We start from the raw sequence: 15,520 nt of genomic DNA, 5'->3' as shown, positions 1-15,520 counted from the left end.
CGTCCCGCTGCCGGGGGCTGGTTTCCTCTCCTCATCGGTTGTCAAAAGTGCTGCTTTCTGTGAATAAAATGTCTGTATTCTAGCAGCAGAGATCTCAAACAAAGGATTGGCTATAGAAGTGAATGTCGGCGGCCGGGGGGGGGGTGGATGTCGGCGGCTGTGGAGGTGCTGCTCCTCGCAGCTTCCCCGGCTGAGGTGTTTCCTGAGGTGTTTCCTTCACGTTTTTCCCGCCCGTTTTTCTCTCAGCTGGCCTCATCCATCTCTGCAGCTTTGCCCGTGTTCTGTGTAATTACATCTCTTCTCAGTCGTTGCTGATAGAAGCATAGGGATCAAGCGAAACAAACTCGCTCAGTTTTGCAACTATTTAAACTTTTATCGCTGTCCCTGTCCCCTTGGTCTCTGATCTCTGTTCCCCACGCATCTCTGTGGTGGCCATCCGTATCACATTTGCAGGATTTGTGGCAAGATGCAATTTTTAGACTGAATTAATTGCATTCTGTGTTCATATTTTGTATCTCCAGATTAAAAGCAAGGGCTGTGGTGCTCCCAGCACATGTGTGGCTCCGGAGCCCTGTGATCCCCAAGAAAGTTTATCTGCCTGGATGTTTCTGCAGTGCCAGTGTCCAGCGCTTAACCCCCAGGTCGGCTGTGCTGTCCTCCAGCGTGCCTTGGGAAGGGGCTTTTTGGCCAGTCCCATCTGAATAACTGTCTACAACTAATTCCCTGAAGTTAATTAGATGCCTTATTGACTTTTGAGGGTCTCAGAGATTAACATGCCAGTGGTTTGGTCACTTCTGTCGTAGTTTAGGATGAACATGATGCCAGCATCTTTGTATTTCTTCTTCCAGCAGTAGAGAGCACGTGTGTATTGTACAGCTTTAGATCCACAAAAGGATTATATTTCTGCTTTCCAAACAGGATTGCAGGAGCTGCTGAATAAAGCACACCACCTCTCAAGAAAACAAAGGGCTTTGTGTGAAAAGCAGGCGCTGAAAGTGATAAAAAATTTCTCTTTCAAGTGACAGTTCAGATTACGGCAATGCTGAATCACATTGTTTGAGACAGAGATGTGAATTCCAGTGCCACAACCTGTAAATAATGTTCAGGATATATTTCTATCTCTCAGTTCCCTCATCTTGGATTTAGTGGCAAAACTTCTTGCCCCAACTTTTCTTTACTAAATCGCATGTTGCCCTTTTTTTTTTTCATCCTGCATATCTGAAATCCAAGCCCATTTTTTCCTTGATTTATGATGAAATAGATACCTATGCTGAGGGATGCACACTGAGCGTACTGATAAGAGCATCTTCAGAGCAAAGTCTTTCTAAAACTTTCTCTGGGTATTCTAGATGCTCAGCATCGTGAATTATTTATTGCATAACAGCAATAAAGTGGCATGCAAGAAGCCACTATGGTGTCGCTCCATAATTGGTCCCATCTTTTACGTTATTGGGAAAGAAGGTTAAACAGTTGTGCTCTTTCTGGGTAGCAGCTAAAAAGATGCTTCGCTTTTCCATATGAGCCTGTGTTAACAAATCAATAAATCTATCACTGCAGGGAAGGGGATTTTATTTTCAATGCTGTCTGCCACAATAAGATAATAAATCTGTGTCCAGAGGTGAGTAGACGTGCCAAGTAATTGTAAAGTTATTGAAACTTTAAGCATTAGATTATTTCTGGGCAAATCAGTCTGTAAATCTGGATGTTTTAGGAAGATCAGAGCCTAGCGAGTGATGTGAGATGGATTTTGGGGGTCCAACTGAAGGTTTTGGAATTCCTTAGGTAGTAAAGCAATCTTGGGATTTTGTAAGGAAGCCCTGGGAAGCACAGAGGCACATCACATGCCACTGTCCCAGCTGCAATAAGTGTGAATGCCACTGCGTGCTGAGGTTGGTACTGGAGCGGGTCCACTGGGGCTGGGGTTGATCCTAGGCACCCGCCCTCCCCGAGGAAGTATAATCTGGCCCTTCCCTTCTCTGGCTCGTAGGGAAATAACAGAGTTTATTTATTCCTGCGGACTTTGTGCTCCCATGTTGCTGGACTGTGATGTTTCCGTGGAAACACACTGAGATGCCTTAGACCCGTGGACGGCACTGTGGAATTGAATTGTGGAATGAGCTGTTGTCTCGTTTGCCTGATGTCAGTCATCTCGGTTAGCTGCTTGTAGAATCAGGGGAGCTCCTGGGGAGCAGTTGTAAGCCATTCAGATGGAAGTCTGCATGTCTGCGCTCTAAAAAATAATATTTTGGCCCAGCTCAAGGTCTATGTGGTGCAGGGATCTTACATTTAGGGAAAAAGCAGTGGCAGGTTGTCTAGAGGAGAGAACGTTACAAGCAAAGCCTAGCAATGTCCATGGGACACATTAAAAGTCCTCATCAGAGGCTGCAGATGGACTCAACTTTCTTAATGCCATCAGCAAAATAAACAGAGGAGCAATTTGGGTTGAGGATGAGAGAGGCAAATTATTTCGCAGACAGCTGTACTGGTCCCTGCACCAGGTGCAGAGCTTTTATTTTACGTGTTATTTTTGCGATAAACATGTGAATGACACGCCTGAACGCAGCCCAGTCTCTTTGCATCTTGAAGGAGACTTCTCCTTTTGCTGTGTGAAGTATTGTTGGCTCATTTTATGCAAAACTTTTGAGAACTGGTGAACAGAAAGTCTCCCGTTGTCTTCTTTATGTTGTCGGGGGATACACAAGCTGGACCTTGACAGACTTGACTTAATACCAACAGCAAGCGTGACAGTGAAAAAGCAAAGGCAATTTGTCTCCTTGCTTCCGGGTTTCCAACTGTGTGTTGGTTTGGTTTTTTTTTCCCCAGCTTTTTCCTCTTTGAACTTGCAGGTGAAAATGTCTGCCGAAGAGAAGTGGAAAGGCTGGGCTTCGAAACAGGATAGCGAGGCTGAGCAGGCAGGGGAAAAGGAACCATGTGTGCTTCTGGGCCAGCGGCTGGGTGAACTGGGAAGATTTGCTTACGCGGCGCTTTGTGGGATATCCCTCGCGTGGCTGTTCCCTGAAAAAGAGCAAAGGTACTACATGGGGTAGCAAGGGGGGAGTAAAGGAGGCAGCTTTGGGGTAGCAGCTTGGGTAGAGCTGGGATCAGACTCTGTGTGGGGTCTTCTGAAGTTAGGGGACTGGAAGATGCTTTGACATTGGGTGTTTTAAGTCTCTTTAAAAGAGACTTTCTTACACCTTCAAGACTTCTATCCTTCAGCACAAATTGCATCCCTTAATACTGCAGACTTCAAAGCAGGTATTGAGGAAAGGTCTTGCTCCATTCAGATTGCTTGCTTGTTTGTTTAGCGAGCTCATGTAGCAACTCATCTTCTGTTGACTTCCTACAGTGCTTTGATTTTTGTGTGAAAAACCAGGGACCACTCCAAGCTTGCAAAAATACCCGGTTACAGAGCCTTAACTGCTGCTGTTTCCTTCCAGCTCCTTCAGGACCGAGTTCATTGAGGGCTTTGTGAAATGGCTGGACCTGCCTGAAGCTGTCTTATCTGCCATGACAGCATTTGCTAGTGGCTTAGGAGGGGAGGGCACAGAAACTTTTGCCCAGATTTTGCTGGAGGATCCCATCTTGAAAGAAAATCCAGCTGTCATTACCCAAGTAAGTTCATATGCTCCCCTCGCCCTTGTTTGCTTTTGCAAAAGAGATTCCTTGTATGTGTCTGTTTGCGACTGAAGTTCTGTTTGTACAGTCAAGGAAGCAAAATCACTATTTCTGAGATGCATATATTTCTGTGTGGGTGACTGGCAGTCTCTATCCATTAACAGCTCAGGGAAGTGATGAACACGAGGCACGGTTACCATCTGTTGAATTAACATTTTATGGCTTTGATGCTTTTGCTCTATGGAACTGTCAAAGTTTACTTTGAGTGTATAATTGCAATGGTTTTGATTAATATGTGCATTATACCAATTTTGGTGAAACACTGAACATGACAGACCTGATTTCCATTTGTTTCAAAGCCCCTTCACTACACCTGTAATACAAACCACCTCTACATACCTGCTCCAAAAAGCACAATTTCCAGAGTTTTTTTTCCAGAGTCAGCTTTGGCCAGAAGGAAATAAGTTACTGTGACTTTATTTTCTTTCACTGAGGAACTATTAGAGGGACTGGGACTACTCTGCAATGTTCTGACGTAAAAGCTGATGTAAAGATAAAGAGGTGAAGCATTTTGATGGCATTCACCTTTGCTGCAGAGTCTCAGCTGGGGAAGATATCTCCTCATCCAGCCTTGGGTCATGAGCAGGGCGAAGAGCACGGCAGGCTGCTGCTGTGCCAGGCGTAACATGGCCACTGTCACCTCGCACCCTTCGCTATACGCTGCGCACGAGGAAATAGCGATGCATCCTGCGTGCAGGTAGCGCTCTGCTATTGAGTAATAGTTACCACACACTCACCTTTACAATGGCCTGACAGAACTGCACATGCTGCGTAAGTCAAGATATGAGGAGTGAACTTTTCTTGGCCATCACGACCAGCTCCCATTATCTCAGCCACGTTTTGTGTCTTCTAGTCAATCCATAAAAGGCCTCACAGGATCTGCTCCAAACATGGGAATGTTACAATGCCCAAAGTCCCGTAACAGTATGGGTACAGTGACAGAGAAGCTTAAGCTTAATTAATAAGTTAGGACAGATCTTCTAAAATAAGAGCAGCTGTTTTGATGTTGTTTGCTCAAAATCAATAAATCCACACTCAGTTCTTTCTGTATTTAGATGGCTTGGTATTTCCTAGGTTCTTTCCCTCATTCGCTCTGCATCAGGATGGATTCTCTAGAATTAGGCAAGTTTTCCTGCGTTGCTGCTGGGTTTATTAAGGATGAAATTTTGGTGAAGTTTAACTCGTGCCTGCTCTGAGCTTATGCTGCATAAGGGCTCCCTGTGCTTTTACGAAAGTGGCTCTGGATCAGTGGGAGCACGCAGTATTTTGCTCTGAGCCAGAGAACAGAGGCACTTATCACCAGGAGTCGGGTGGAATACAGAAGCTGTAGATAACAATTCTCTGATTAGTTGAAAGCAAAGATCAGGAATAGCTATCAGTCTAATGCCACAACATCAATACCTTATGCAATCATGAATAGGGGTGAAGCGATTGATTTTGTCAAAGGAAAGACAGAATTAAAGGCTTTTGTAGAGCAAGGCAGCAGAGGCTTGCAAGGCGGCTTTGGGAAATCATACTGGCGTGTGGGAAACTTCAGTGTGTCGAGCTGAGATCAGCTTTTTCCTTGTTACCTGAAAATAAACAAGCTACAGTACAAAGCTTTGTGAATTTTTGATATGTTGCTTTAGCGTCCTCTTGCTTCTTTGTATTCAGATGCTACTGATGCAACATTTACTGTTTATTTAACAAGTTCATGCTTTAATTGCTGGGTGTGTTTGGTGGCAGGGTCATGTCGGCACTAGTGCCTGCATTTTTGAATGCCCTTCATCTCAGCGGTGCTGAAGGGATGAAACATGAAGTCAGGAGATTAGAGCTGAGCTCACCATTAATTCAATGAAAATTTGAGGATTATGGATTTTTATCTTTGTTTGCATTCGTTGCAGATGACTAATACAGGCAAATGTTGGTTCACTGAATCCTTTAAGGACAGTAGTCATAACACACAGGCTGTGGGTGCAGTATGAGAAAGCAATGCAACAAAAAGAGGTGAAGAAGAGATGATAGATGAGAAAATGGTGGAAGTTCTTATTATGAATAATTTTTTTTTGCTCTGAACATACTTAGAATGCCCATTTTCCTGTGTTTTTCTACACACATCCCCTGCGATGTGGACTGGATGCTCTCTGTTGTTGAGGAATCAGGTTTTGAACTTGCAGCAATTCATAAAAAGCTGGCAAAGAGTGAATAAAGATCGCTTCCCTTTCTTTGGAAGGTTTCTCAATCATATGGGTGGTAGTCTTCTGCACAGAGTTCACAGGGAGATTCAAAATGCCAAAATAAGACTGAAATATAATAACTGGTGCTTAGAGGAGGAAGACTACTTGTGAACTAATCTAATCAATGCTGATTGGGTTCCAGATGACTGCACAGCAGTACGTGCAAAGCCCAAACCAATTAGAAATCCTTGGGAATGCTAATTGGCACAGATGCAATAAAAACAGTAGTTCCACTTTATGAACTGATTACCTGTGTCCATCCCTCACCTTTGGAATTACATGTCTATAAATGCTGAGGCCAGACTTTCAAAAGAGATCATTTGACATTAGGTGCCACAGATGATACTGGGCATATCGTACAGGACCTGAGTCAACACCCATGGGCTCCCGTTGCAACACACAGGCAGCATTTATTGCCTACAAATGGGCTCTGCCCAAAGCACAAACCTGTTGGCAACGAGGTCACAAGCTTCACCTTGTTCTAGAGTTCAGGCTCTTCCCTTGGTCAACTTTCTGCTCGGGGCTCCCAGCCCTGGACCTTCTGCTGGACTTTGACACCCCTGTGCCAACACTTCCCGACGAAACCGCAGCCAGGGAGGACGTGATGGGGCCCATGTATCTAATACTGGGGTAGTTACAGTACTCGGGTGTCAGGAAACCGGAGTTACATTCCCATTTTCCCATTCCCACATCCCACCAGCCAGTCTGCAGCATGTGTGCATGCACGAAATACTAATCGTGGCCAGACCTAAAAAGAAGCATTTTATTTCCTGCAGTGTGGTGATTAGGGGAACAGGAGACCTGCTTCGGTGACTAACTTTAATTAAAATGCCTATTCACACACCGGAGATAGCAAACCAGGACCTTCCTTTTCTGGGGTGAGCGCTCTGGCTGTTGGGATGCAGGATGGAGCAGCAACACCAGTGGCTGCTTTGTGCAGAGCCCAGCCCAACAGATCCCTACTGGAAATGTTTATCCCGTTAGGACTTGCAGGGCAGGCAAGCAAAAGGCAGCTTTTCTCTGTGGTTGGGAACAGCCACCCAGATATTCGGCAGTAGAGGTATGTGTGAAAACATCAGGCAGCAGCAGAGCGAAGGTTTTGGGGCTATACCTTGTGAAAAGCACCTGTAGGTGGGCGTTCAGCTGCCCTAATCCTTTGGCTTCCCCAGTCCTACACAAAAGCTCTCTTCTCCTTTACGCAATAACAGACTCTTCTCATGTTAAAATGACATTCAGAGTCTGGACACTTACTTTTGCCTGGGTAATATCTACAGTTTGCTCCTCTTCTAGTAGGAGTAGGTTAAGGATGGCTTGTTCTTCATTCTACACTTCTCACGCAGGAGGGAAAAAATTAGAGACATTTTTATGATACAAATTTTGCTTAGGAGCTTACGGGACTAATAATCATAAACTCTTTGGCAGCATCTTCCATCTTTGGCTGCATTTTTTGTGTCCCCAAAGGCCTGAAGGATTCCCTGTAAAATTCAGCTGTGTTTTATTTGTGTGTAAGAGAGGGAAGTCACCAGGCTGAGCTAGTGCTCAGTGTTGTAATTACATAAAGAACTTAAAATTTATCCAGTGACAATAAAAGAGGAGAACATAGTAGTAGAAACAGTGGCCTCTTTTTTTCATGGATTTGAGTACAGAAACCATCTATTGTATTGATCTGTTTTTCTGATTTTTTTTACGGTCAAAAACCAACACAGAAGTCAAGTCCCTCAATCTTGACAGATGGCTGTAAATTCTGAGTTTTCTATTTTTGAGTACTTAATCCAAAAGAACTTCATGCCAGTTCAGCCTTACTGCCTAGAGCTATGAAATCACAGAATGCCAAAGAAAATAGGGGCCACTGGTCCATGTGAATAGCATTCAAACCTGTTACTCATGTTGAAAATATGAGTATGTTTGACTCTATAGCGAGGAGAAGGCATCAGAGTGGTAGGAGGATTAGAGCCCTGTTTTTCCAGACTTTGAAGTCCAGTGTAATCATGGTGCTTTCAATTGCAACAGGATTGCTAATAACAAAAGGTATGGAATGTTTCAGCATATACCAAGCATTATCTACTGCCATCCAGCTGTTTGTACCTGCGTACGGAGAATTTTGTACTGGAAGCACCTGGCTCTGCTCTGTGCTAGCTTGCTGAATTGTAGCTTGCTGGCTTCCCGTGTTTATTAACTGACATGCTGCGGTAATTAAATCATAGTTCGATGGGTTTTCATACCTCTATTTTGATACCATCAGGCATACATGAGCAGTTTTAATTTCAATATTCTTTTTTTTTTTTTCCTTTTTAGGACCTTCTATCCTTCTCTCTTAGAGATGGTAAGTTTACCTAGCATTTGTTCTTTGTAAGAATAATGTAGATGAGTTTACATCTGATACTTTAAAATGCTCAAAAAGCTCAAGGTATTTTATCTTAGCTTCCTCTGTAGCAAAAACAGCACACTCTTCCCCTGCGTCCACTACAGGAAAAGCAACTACTATATTAGGAATGATTAATAATACCTGTTAAAAATTGAACAACTCTTCACCTCCTTCCCTTCACGTCATGTATTGGCCTGCAAATGTACGCGATGGTAGAAACGTTCTGAAGTGAAATACCCGGAGTGGAGTGGTTTTTCTCCAGCGTTTCCAGGGGTGCAGGCTACCTCTTCCTTTAGGAAGGCAGTGAAGCTGTTGTGAAAATCTCAGCCTGGCAAATTTTCTGCAGATTGCTTGTTGCCTAAAAAAAAAAAAGTAAAAAATCAGGGAATAAATCCCAGAGCATCCTGTGAAGCCTATTATAAATAAATGTGATTTTACTCATGTTTTATATTATGCATAAAACAATTTTCTGGTTTACAATCCATAACATGGATTAGTCTGGTAAAATTAATGAAATAAAGACTGCCTACTGAACAAAATGTTCATTTCTCAAAGAAGCCTGTTTTAGATCACTCCTCGCATTTTTTAAATCTCTGTGTTTTAGCATGTTCTCACAGGAAAGAACTCCCTGCTCGCTGATTAGCCTGTTTCACTGCAGAACAAAGTACCATTTTTGTTCTTGCTTTATTTTTAATGGAAAACTGACAAGTCAGTTGTTGCAAAACTGCTTATTTTGCTAAGCTGGAATTTAAAAGAAATGTATTTTCAGGCCTTTCTGACTTGCTGCCAGGCTGGCTAAGTAGAAGGCAAAGTCGGGTATTAGCAGACAGGAAGCAAGAAAGCTCCTCAGTAAAACACCTGCTTGGGTTCGCAAGACGTGACACGTATCGGGGATGAAGTGAAGATAAATTCTCTCCTTATTTCTCAACTAAGCACAAATTTTATAGTGGTGTCATTAAAGCCTACTGAAGTAGCTTGCTATCTTGGTAATGATGGTAATAAATAAATAAACTTAATAGATTGCTCAATGCTATATTTGACCTACGTGCAGCGGGTATCAGAAACATACTTTGTAGTTGGGTCTTGCTGGTATCTTCACCCACCCCTGGAAAAAATTGCATTTTTCATCCCAGAGTGCACCAAGAGCCCTTTACAAAAGCCTACCATCTGCAAGCAGCAGGTGCTGCTGAGAGAAACACATTTAAAAAAGCAAGAGTTGGCACAAATAATTTAAAACCTATTCAATTTAAAATGTCTTTTCTTAGAGAATACCTGCTTATAAGCCCAGGAGTGATCATTACTGCTATTACATGTTGTCTGAGGCACTGTCCACTCCTGCACCTCGAGCAGTGAAGTATAAATGCAAACAATTGTCAGTGATGCTGCTGGGTGAGTCGGAGTGTAGTTTTAAATTCCAATTTAAATTCTTGTTGCCAACAAGATGAATTTAATATAAAAGTTTTGCCTGGAGGCACATTTTTACAAGATACCATATCTTGCCTTGGTGCATAGTTGAGGTATACTGTGTCATGTTACCCATAGGTATATATTGGATATTTCCAGTTAGGACTGGTCTTTCTGCAGTATTTCGCTGTTGGGAAGAAAGCTTCCAAAAGGCTTCTGTCACAGGGGATGAAAACCAAAGGATTTGAGATCCTTTTTCTGCCATAGAGGCAATTACCTGGTGTAGTGACTGTTCACAGAGGTGTGCAGGGATGAAGGATTTTCCATCTATTGCTCTCTTCCCTAGATAACAGGAATTGTCTTCAAATAAATGGAAGACAAAGAGGGCCTGAGAGAAGCAGCTTGTATGTACCATGGTCCTCTAGCACAGCCGCACCACTCGCTATTGAATCTGGTGTGATGAAGACTGATTGATTTCCTGGGCTTCCCTCTGTTTAAGGGTACTACGACGCTCGGGCGAGGGTGTTGATCTGTCACATCACCTGGCTGCTGAGAATCCCCTTGGAGGAGCTGGAAGTCCTGGAGGAGTCTCTGCTTGAGAGCCTGAAGGAACAAAAAGAGGAAGAGTCAGAGTAAGAACATTTGGGTTGACTATGGGATGGAAAAACACTGGCGGTGCTTGAAAGCTTAGCAGTAATTACTTGTGCCTAAGTCCAGTCTTCGATCATTTTCTCCGTAGCTCTTAGTGTATCATCATTAATGGCTTGATTAGGGTTGTGGAGCCCTCGCAGCACTTCAGCTGCGCTGAGAAGCAGGAAAGCTCAGCATTCTCAAAATCAGAGCTGAGACCCAACCTTGCAAGCTGGTAAAGACATTGAACTCCCACATCTCCTTGTTCCAGTTTCCTCTCCTAGACTGTAGATTACATTTAAATACATCAGAAAGATCTTGTGTCCTTATCTCTTGGGATATTCTTCAGATAGAACTGCCTCTTGCAAAATGAAGTTCCTATGAATTCCAGGATTAGACCCTCAGCTTTTGATTTTCTATAGATCTGTCCTTCTCTGTATCCTGTTTAAGAAACTTTTACTCATGTTGTATATTATGCATAAAATATAATGCCCTCTGAGGGCACCAGTCTGTATCTTTAGCTACTTATGGACCTGACTCCTAATTTAGTGTTATTATTATAAGATTAATTCTCTTAATCGCCAGTTCTTAGATGTGAAACAACCAAAACATTGGTATCTATAAGAAATGTAGTATTTTTATATTCCACTTATCAGGCAGAAATTGTGTGAAGGTTTAGTAAGGCAGTAAACGTGTCCGTAGTGAACTTTCAAGGGACCATTCAATATTTTTATCTGTCAACTCAGCGAACAGGTTATGAGATTAACCTGAGTGCCAGTAAAGGCTTTAATCAACGTCCCTGACACTGTACAGTTCAGATGTTACCGTGGGGTCCAGCATGTGATGGATATCTTTCAATTATAGCTTTATTGAAAGAAAGCTGAACTTTATAGCACACTGTAAAAAGGGAAAGTCAAAGTAATCTCAAAGATCATGAACTGCTAAACAGGACACCGCTTGGCATGCAGGAGCAAGGGTTGGTATTGATGGGATATTTTTTGCTGTGGCTTGTGGAAACACAAAGATGATGCTCCAATATCGAATTCGGTATCAGCTGGACTGTGACTCCTGTAGCACAACCCAAAGAGATAGCAGTGTGTCTGATAACGGCAAGAGCTACTGGAGAATTACGCTGCCTACCTTCAAGCGTGGTGTTCACACACTGCAGCTAGCCCGGTGGGTTTTGTGGTGTGGCGAAAGGCAAGGATTTCACTCTTCTTCTTTGCCCAAGTTGCAGCCGTGGAATTAAATACCTATTAGGTAAAAGGAAAAAATAATCTTTATAGTGAGAGCCGTCCAAGACCGCAGTGTGAACACATTCGTTATTACAGTGCTAAAACAAGGCTGAGATTTGTGAGGAATCAGTGACCCTTGATGTGTTTTAAAGTCAATGAGGAAAGGAAGTGGAATGTAAACCTGTCGCTGCTTTGGTCCCACAGACCTTTGGGGCAGGGAATGCATTAACATCTGCTTAGGATGCTTCCTGCTTTGACCATCCACTGCAAGAGGTTTTCGAACAGTAACAACCCAACAAGGTTTTGGCAGCTTCTGCACAGGCGGTTTTTACTGATATTTGCTAACAGAAGGTTTTGGTCCTGCCTTTGCTGCTGTGGGTGTGTTGGACCGTGGCCCAGAATGTGCGAGGTTAAATGTACACATACAACAATGCTCCAAAAGCTAAAATCCATCTCACTAGCACCAAACATGTCCTGACCTGCAGGTGTGAGCCTCTCTTTTGTACGCAGTTCTGTAAGAAACTGGAAAATATGACGTCGGTTGCTCGCTAATGTGTACTCTTGCCACTTCTCACCAGTGGAAAATGACCTGTCATTTCACCTATGAAATCTCTCTGAACATAATTTGTGGTTCAGTCAAGAAGCTGCATATCCGAGATCACTAAGGGTAGAGAAGTACCACAAGAGGCAGTTAATTACCATAGCGGATGAAAAGCAGCCTGGTAATCAAGTGATAATTGCAATGCAGAAGTTATTAGGAAAACAACTGTCAAAAGCAGTTCCTGGCAGCTCCGGAAGGAAAGCAATGACAGGTAAAAGTTCTCACGACAGTAGTTTTACTTGCTGCATCTTCAGGCAGGCTTTAGCTGCAAACTATCTTTCTACCCACGTAACTCAAATCGCTCGTTATTGCAACTAAAGCCAGGTTAGCCAGATTTCAGCTCTCTTGATGTCATAATTTTCAGCCCGAGACAACAGCACACTGACTATAAAAGCTGGTGAACCGCTATGTAGAAAAGAAATTGCTGGATATTGCCAGCTTAGGTATTAACAGCCAGACTGCATCATGTGTTTAAAGAACATCAGGAGCAATTTTTTTCCAAAGCAGGCATTCCGGTTGGTGACTGTGTGCACAAATTAGTGCGTATCCAAACACCGCTGTGACCGTGGGGCTGTAGAAAGTGAATGTGGTTCTACAGAAATTGCTGCAGAGGTAGCCATGGCAGGCTGCGCTCCCGGTCTCTGCAGACAGCGATGTTTGCTGCTGCAGAAGGTAATACACATTTTTTTTTTTTTTTTAATATCTCTGGGGAGACAAAGTCTCCGTGCCATGCAAGTCAGTGGGAGTTCTGCCATTGACCTCAGCGACGTGGGGATTTCACCCACTGTGCTTCATTTTCCTCCCGCTGTGTTTTACAAAGCTGCGTATTGTTTGGGACTCATCTAAAATTGTCTTTATCAAAATTACAGTGCGCTTAGGGGGTTCCAGGAAGGATTAAGCAATTATGTGGATAATGAAAATCCACAATTAGGCTAGGATTAAGAGGGAAAATATCCAAGTTTGGAAGCAAGATAAATTCTCATGTTTCAAGGCCCAGATTAACCACTGCGTAAGCAGGCTAGAAGGAACCTTCCTCTTTAAACAACTTCTTCCAATATCCTTTGCTTCTCATACTCTCCTCTGAAGTGAGAATATTTCTTATAAGAGAGAAACCAAATACAGTGGAGAGAAGCCAAAAGTAGTGCCTAATAAGTGATATTTGTTCCTTTTATGTTTTATTTACCTGTTTCTGATAAGCTTGATAAAATGTAGCTTAAATACACACAGACAAATTAACTAATGACTGTGCTTAATATCTATTATATTATTATATTGTGATGTGCAATTAGAAAGCAGCTAAATATAAACACTGGTGTTGGAAAAGAGTTTCATTCCATCTCTTTGTTTGTTAGCGCAAATTACCCCTGTTCTCTTTTGTTTCACACGCTTTTCCCTGTTTCCACTTAGCTTTCTTGTGGTTTTTTAAGACATATAGGCAGTATATAGTTATTGAAACACTTTTGACTTTTTCTTTTTTTTTTTTTTTACAAGCTTCAGCCCCATTAGGAAGGGTATTCCAAGTAAGTAACATCTGTTGGCTTTTGTCAGCAATTACATCATTTCAATTTAAATCTGTGGGATTATGTCCATGCTCATAAATCTGAGTGTTTTGTCACAGTCCACACCTGCATGTTACCTTTTACTGTTCCCAAAAGAGAAATTACCCTGAGGAGAATAAAAGCAGATTCTGATGCAGCATTGTTATCCGTCAGGCTTTTCTGTCAGCTTTTATGCTTCTAATCCCCCCGCAGAACTGCAGAAGTATCAAGAAAAAAGAAGGAAAGAAGAAAAAAGCTGAAGAGATACCTGCTGATCAGTTTGGCAACCGTTGGGGGCGGAACAGTAATCGGTGAGGTTGCCCCTGGGCATTTTGGGGATTTGCTCCTGAATTGCATGCACAGCACTAGAGGCAGAGCAGGGGATGTCTGAATTACACATTCAGCAGCAGAAGCCATCATACCTTTTAGCCCAAGCTCTCATTTTAAAGCGTTCACTGCTTTTCTTTGCCAGGCTGAAGGTAGTCTGTCACTTTAGATAGTAAAAAAACACTTCACCCCCAAAAAAAAACCCACCACCCAACAAAAGAAACCCCAAATCCAAGAAAGGTATTTTCAGCCACATGAAAATAAAACTGAAAGAATTGGCTGGAAAAGTTATTTCAGTGTAGCTTCACTGGCTGAAGGAAATATTCCTCTTTTGCTCTTGTGTTATAAGAGGATTGAATCTTCAACTCTAAATTAAGGATAGTTTGAGACTAAATGAATGTTTTCTAAGCAAATAGGGCATAGCTCACCCCTGTCTACCCCACACATTCTTTGACTTTTAAATTATTCTTCACTTTGACTGAAGTCAGTCAAAGAATCAGTGCAGAAATTCAGGGCCTGGGGTGGGGCTCAGAAAGCCCCTTTATTGGTGATGCTAAACCTCCATCTGTACTCTTTCAGTAGCATGAGCAGCACTCACACAGCACAGGGAAAAGATTCCTAGTTTTTGTAAGTGATAATAGTTTGGTGATATTAACTTGTTGCATCTTCAGGCTTGACAGGGGGTCTTGCTGCCCCTCTGGTTGCTGCAGGAGCTGCTACTATCATTGGAAGTGCTGGAGCAGCTGCTCTAGGTTCAACTGCTGGAATTGCTGTCATGGCATCCCTTTTTGGGGCAGCCGGAGCTGGCCTTACTGGTAAGAGAGCGACCGCACGTTTCTCAGCTACTGAGGCAGAGGATGATGTCTGCAAACGCAGAGCTAATGACTGAGCTGAGCTCTGCAGAGCAAGGGAAGCAAATTGAGGTGTAATCTTACAACTGTGAAATTTTTATTTCAATGCTCATTAAGATACTGTGTAGCCCCTGATGACCATCTAGGAAAAGAACATTTGAGATGTGGCTAATGAAGGAAATGAAAGCTTGCTGCTTTGGATGAGAAAGATGCTGCCATGGAGAACAGCGGCTATTAACGGCTGATGTCTGCTCTGCAGCAAAAAACCTTCTGCTGTGACTCCCCCAGATCACACAAGCTCAGAAGGATCATGTTGGCTCCGTACCAAGCTCTAAGTAATGCATGGACTGGCTGGGGGTTTTGGAAAGTAAAAAACCCAATCCAAATTACCCCAATAGATTCTTACGAACTTCCGCTGTTAGCAGACTCTGTCCTTGTTGTACGATTTCTAAGTGTCGTGTTTCTGCTGTGCTGTGTGTAGGATACAAGATGAAGAAGCGTGTGGGAGCCATAGAAGAGTTTGAATTCCTCCCACTAACTGAAGGAAGGCAGCTTCACATCACCATAGCAATTACTGGATGGCTGTGCACTGGCAAATACGGTAAGAACAAGACGAGGAAACTGAGAAAAGCCTGGAGAGCCGTGTCCATGTTCCACTCCAGGCAGTGCTTGTGCTCT

At 43.0% G+C, this 15,520-nt stretch overlaps 1 protein-coding gene across 1 annotated transcript in view; it reads left to right on the top strand.

Annotated features, from left to right (window-relative positions):
• The first annotated feature begins 2,852 nt into the window (after positions 1–2,852).
• TMCO4 (transmembrane and coiled-coil domains 4) overlaps positions 2,853–15,520 on the top strand; it is a 30,062-nt gene continuing 17,394 nt past the window's right edge. The window contains exons 1-7 of the mRNA XM_010087530.1: positions 2,853–3,031; positions 3,438–3,612; positions 8,187–8,214; positions 10,160–10,292; positions 13,878–13,975; positions 14,663–14,806; positions 15,324–15,443. Coding sequence (XP_010085832.1) covers positions 2,853–3,031; positions 3,438–3,612; positions 8,187–8,214; positions 10,160–10,292; positions 13,878–13,975; positions 14,663–14,806; positions 15,324–15,443 — 877 coding nt within the window. The remainder of the gene's footprint in view (positions 3,032–3,437; positions 3,613–8,186; positions 8,215–10,159; positions 10,293–13,877; positions 13,976–14,662; positions 14,807–15,323; positions 15,444–15,520) is intronic.

Source organism: Pterocles gutturalis, unplaced genomic scaffold (genome assembly GCF_000699245.1).
Source record: "Pterocles gutturalis isolate BGI_N339 unplaced genomic scaffold, ASM69924v1 scaffold16181, whole genome shotgun sequence".
In the NCBI taxonomy this organism is placed as follows: Eukaryota; Metazoa; Chordata; class Aves; order Pterocliformes; family Pteroclidae; genus Pterocles; species Pterocles gutturalis.
Note: the sequence above shows the minus strand (reverse complement) of the source record. Positions and strands in the feature narration are given on the sequence as shown.